Below are 3576 nucleotides of genomic sequence, written 5' to 3' on the forward strand. Positions count from 1 at the left end.
AGAAATTAACCAGAGCTTGCAAATTGACAGCCACAGGCCCTATTGCAAACAGGTGTTGCTTGCCACCTTCCTTCCTTCCTCTCCTCCCGCACAACTTTAAGTTTTTTTTAGCACCCTGCCTAGAAAAAAAAAAGTTTTTCCTAGTCACAATCATAAAAATGCAGATTTCTCTTTTAAAAGCTAGGTTTCAGTTGCCTTTTTTATTTTTTTGAGGCAGAGTCTCACTGTGTCACCCAGGCTGGAGTGCAGTGGCCCGTTCTTGGCTCACTGCAACCTCTGCCTCCCGGGTTCAAGTGATTCTCATGCCTCAGCCTCCTGAGTAGCTGGATTACAGACATGCACCACCACACCCGGCTAATATTTTGTATTTTTAGTAGAGACGGGGTTTCACCGTGTTGGCCAGGCTCGTCTCGAATTCCTGGCCTCAAATGATCCACCCACCTCAGCCTCCCAAAGTGCTGGTATTACAGGCGTGAGCCACCTCGCCCAGCCACAGATACTTTTGGAAAGCAGAAACTCTTGCCCCAACACCGCGAATGAGCACGCCTCATAGTGAGGACCGTGAGGTCAAGAAGAACGGTGATCATTAGGAACCAATGATGTTGAGAAGCCTGAACCCTCACCACCTGTTTTTTTTTTTTTTTTTAGTAGCTATTGTTTACGTTCCCAGGGTAGGAACAGCCTCTTATCACCTCTGTCTAGCCAGTGCCCAGCGCAGGGCACACCGTTAGCACCAATAAATGTTGAGGAGGAAGCCTGGAAACAAGAGGGTGTGAATTCGGTCCACGCGCCACATTTTGCGCTCGAGCCGCCAGGGGGCGATAGGACCTGGGCCAGGCCGTGTCTGGTCGTGTGGGGGAGGCGGGCAGCCCCAGAACAGGGCGGTAAGGGCGCATTCCCGCATTCTGGCCCGCACCTCTTGGGGTTTTCTCGGGCCTCCCTCGGCCCGCCGTGCTCCCGCCCCACCCCAGACGAAGAGGACCCAGAAAAAAATAGGCTGCAGTGCCCTGAAAGAAGAGGCTTTATTGGGGGTGGGGGTAGTGGGGCAGCCGCGGCGGTAACTCCGGCCCTCTTAACAGTCAAGGGAGAGAGTAGTTCAGTTTGCTTGGCAGAGAAGGGCTGGGCAGTTTCACTGGCGGAGTTGTGGGTGGTGGTCAGTTTCCCAATGGGGGACTGTAAGTTTTATAGAGGGGGCTGGTCAATTTCACAAAGTCAAGTCGATTTCATCTTCCCCAATGCAGAGGGCCGACCCGTCTCCAGGCCTTTTACTAGACGCACCCCGCCCTGTTCCTCTGACACGCACGTTACTTCCGGCCGGGGGTCCCAACCTGCTCAAACCTCAAGGTTTGCGCTCCTCCTGGGGACAGAGGGCCAGAAGGAAGACCGGCCTCAGGGACCTGTGCACCGCACCCAGGCTCAGGGTGGCGATTTGTGCCCCAAGACCACTGTCTTCTCTTTACCCCGGGGATGCGTCCCAGACTGAGTTCTGACCAGAGTGGCCCTCCAGGGGGGATGTACCTTTCCCCACCCAGCGTCCTGGCACGGGAGGGGTGGGGGGAGCGACAAGGGCTAGAGGCACACGGGTAAGGGGGCTCCCACCTGCTCCAGGCCGTTCTCCGAGGCCTTTCTGCGGGGGGGCCACATCACCGCCAACTTTCCGTCGCCCCTGCTCGCTGCGGGGGAAGGAGCGCTCAGCTCACCAGCGGGCGGCAGCCAGGATGAAAGAGGCCGGCCGCACCCCTTAAACACACACAGGCGTTCACCCTCCGCCCTCCCCCCATGGAAGCCTCCATTCAACTCCAGGCACCCAGGAACCCGAGGGAGGAGGGAGGTGAACCCAGAACGGAGAAGCAGGAGCCCGAAAATTCAGAGGGAGGACCCAGGAGTGCCAGAATCCAGTCAGGCTTCCCTGGAACCCGACAAAAAGGAAGACATCTGGAATGCCCCCACCCCCGCGCAGTCTGCGTGGTGTGGATCAGAGAGTCCATCACTCCGGGTGGAGGGGTGGATCACAGCGAGTAATGGAGCTCCAGAAGGGGTAGGCAAGACAAAGTTGAGAGGGGGTCCCAGGAGTTTGAGAGCTTGGAGAGAGAGACCCCGAGAATCGGAGGGCCAAAGGAGAGGCCACTGAAGTTGGGCAGTCAGTGGGGACGGCTGGAACCCTGGGGGTCCCCGGCGTTGCTACGCCTGCGGCTTACCGGTGAGGCTCGGCGTAGGCTCCTTGAACTCCGCGGTGCCATAGACGCTGCGCCGCTGGCGCTGCAGCTCCTGCTCGCGCTCGCGCACCGCGCGCACCTCCTGCTCCAGCAGTGACGGAGTGAAAGGCGGCGGGGAGCTGCCCAGCACCGGGCACCCGCCCTGCACGGCAGAGCGCGGCCGTCCCCCGGGTTCTGGCAGTCTCTGCAGGCCCGCGCCGCCCCCTGCCCCCGCCGAGGAGCCGCTCCCCGCTGCGGCCTCGAAGAAGCGCTTGAGTTCGCCCAGCGGCTGCGGCGGCGACCCGGCGCGCGGCTCGGGGGCCGCGGGGCGCGCCAGCGCCGCCTGCCGGTGGGCCTCCCGCTCGATGTCCCGCTGCATCTGCGCGCCCGCCCGCGCCCGCTCCAGGGCGCGCGGGAGCGCGGGGCCAGGACCCGGCAGGTTGAGCACCGGCCGCACGCGCAGCTCGACGAGTTCGCGGCCCGCGCGGCCCGGGCTCAGGCCCCGGCTCCGGCGCAGGCTCGCCTCGCGTTCGCAGCTGCGGCGGATTTCGCGCTCGATGGGCGTCTCCATGAACAGCTCCTCCGGGAGACGCTGGGGAGCCTTGGGGCACGGCGGAAAACGCAGGTGGGGGGCTTCCGAGCCTGACCTGGAGGAGGAGGTCTCAGGGCCTGGAGGGGGACGCTGCCCCTGGACCTCCACCCTTTGCGCTTCGGACGGCCCAGGGTCGTCTCTGCCTGGCTCAGGACTCTCAAAACCCGCAGCTGTGGACAGCCCGGGGCGCTCTGCGTTCTGCTCGACTGATGGCTCGAGGACTTCGCTCTCTTGCTCGAGGATCTCTACGTCCTTTGCGGAGGGCTTGGGGACCTCGGTGTTCAGCTCCGCAGCAGCTCTGGGGCTTCGTCGTCTGGTCCTGGGGGCTTGTGGCCCCCCTCTTCAGAAGACCCCAGGGTTTCGTTCTCCGGCCGGTGAGGGCCTTGGTGTCCAGGGTTTGAAGCAGCTCGGAAGCCTTAGTTCCCAACCGGGGTTTTGATGCCCAGAGCGAGGACAGAGGGCCCTGTGAGGCACCTGTGGCGGCAGTGGCCGCCCGTGGGTTCCAAGGCGTCGCCCGCACCGGCCGCTTCTCTGACCCGCCTCTGGCCTCAGAGAACGGCCCCCGGGGGCAGGGCCGGGCACCGCCCCCGGCACCTGCCAGGAGGACTCTGGCCCCGCCCTGGCCCCGCCCTCGGGACAGGGGCGCCTCGGTGGGGCACTCAGTTTCATCAGCTAGCGCGCTCAGTCACCTCAGGGCACAGGACTTCTTGGAAGAGGGCTTCCCTAGACCCGGCCCCGCTCTCTGGGGGGCCGCTCTGGGTGCTGTGTTCTACTGAGCACACCCTGGCA

At 63.1% G+C, this 3576-nt stretch overlaps 1 protein-coding gene across 4 annotated transcripts; it reads right to left on the minus strand.

Annotated features, from left to right (window-relative positions):
* Positions 1 to 1003: 1003 nt before the first annotated feature.
* On the minus strand, positions 1004 to 3313 carry MISP3 (MISP family member 3). Of its 4 annotated transcripts, XR_007721564.1 has the most exons (4): positions 2199 to 3310; positions 1600 to 1673; positions 1279 to 1357; positions 1127 to 1173 (listed from the first exon to the last, which is right to left on the minus strand). XR_007721564.1 is itself a non-coding variant. In XM_050769966.1 (3 exons), the coding sequence occupies exons 1-3, from the start codon at positions 2764 to 2766 to the stop codon at positions 1340 to 1342; spliced, it is 660 nt and encodes a 219-aa protein (XP_050625923.1). In that variant the 5' UTR covers positions 2767 to 3310; the 3' UTR covers positions 1004 to 1339. The 4 variants fall into 4 exon arrangements, 1 of the variants encoding a protein (XP_050625923.1); XR_007721565.1 differs by having other exon boundaries at positions 1004 to 1357; positions 1600 to 1740; positions 2199 to 3312; XM_050769966.1 differs by having other exon boundaries at positions 1004 to 1357.
* Positions 3314 to 3576: the final 263 nt, after the last annotated feature.

This window comes from Macaca thibetana, chromosome 19 (genome assembly GCF_024542745.1).
Source record: "Macaca thibetana thibetana isolate TM-01 chromosome 19, ASM2454274v1, whole genome shotgun sequence".
Taxonomy (NCBI): Eukaryota; Metazoa; Chordata; class Mammalia; order Primates; family Cercopithecidae; genus Macaca; species Macaca thibetana.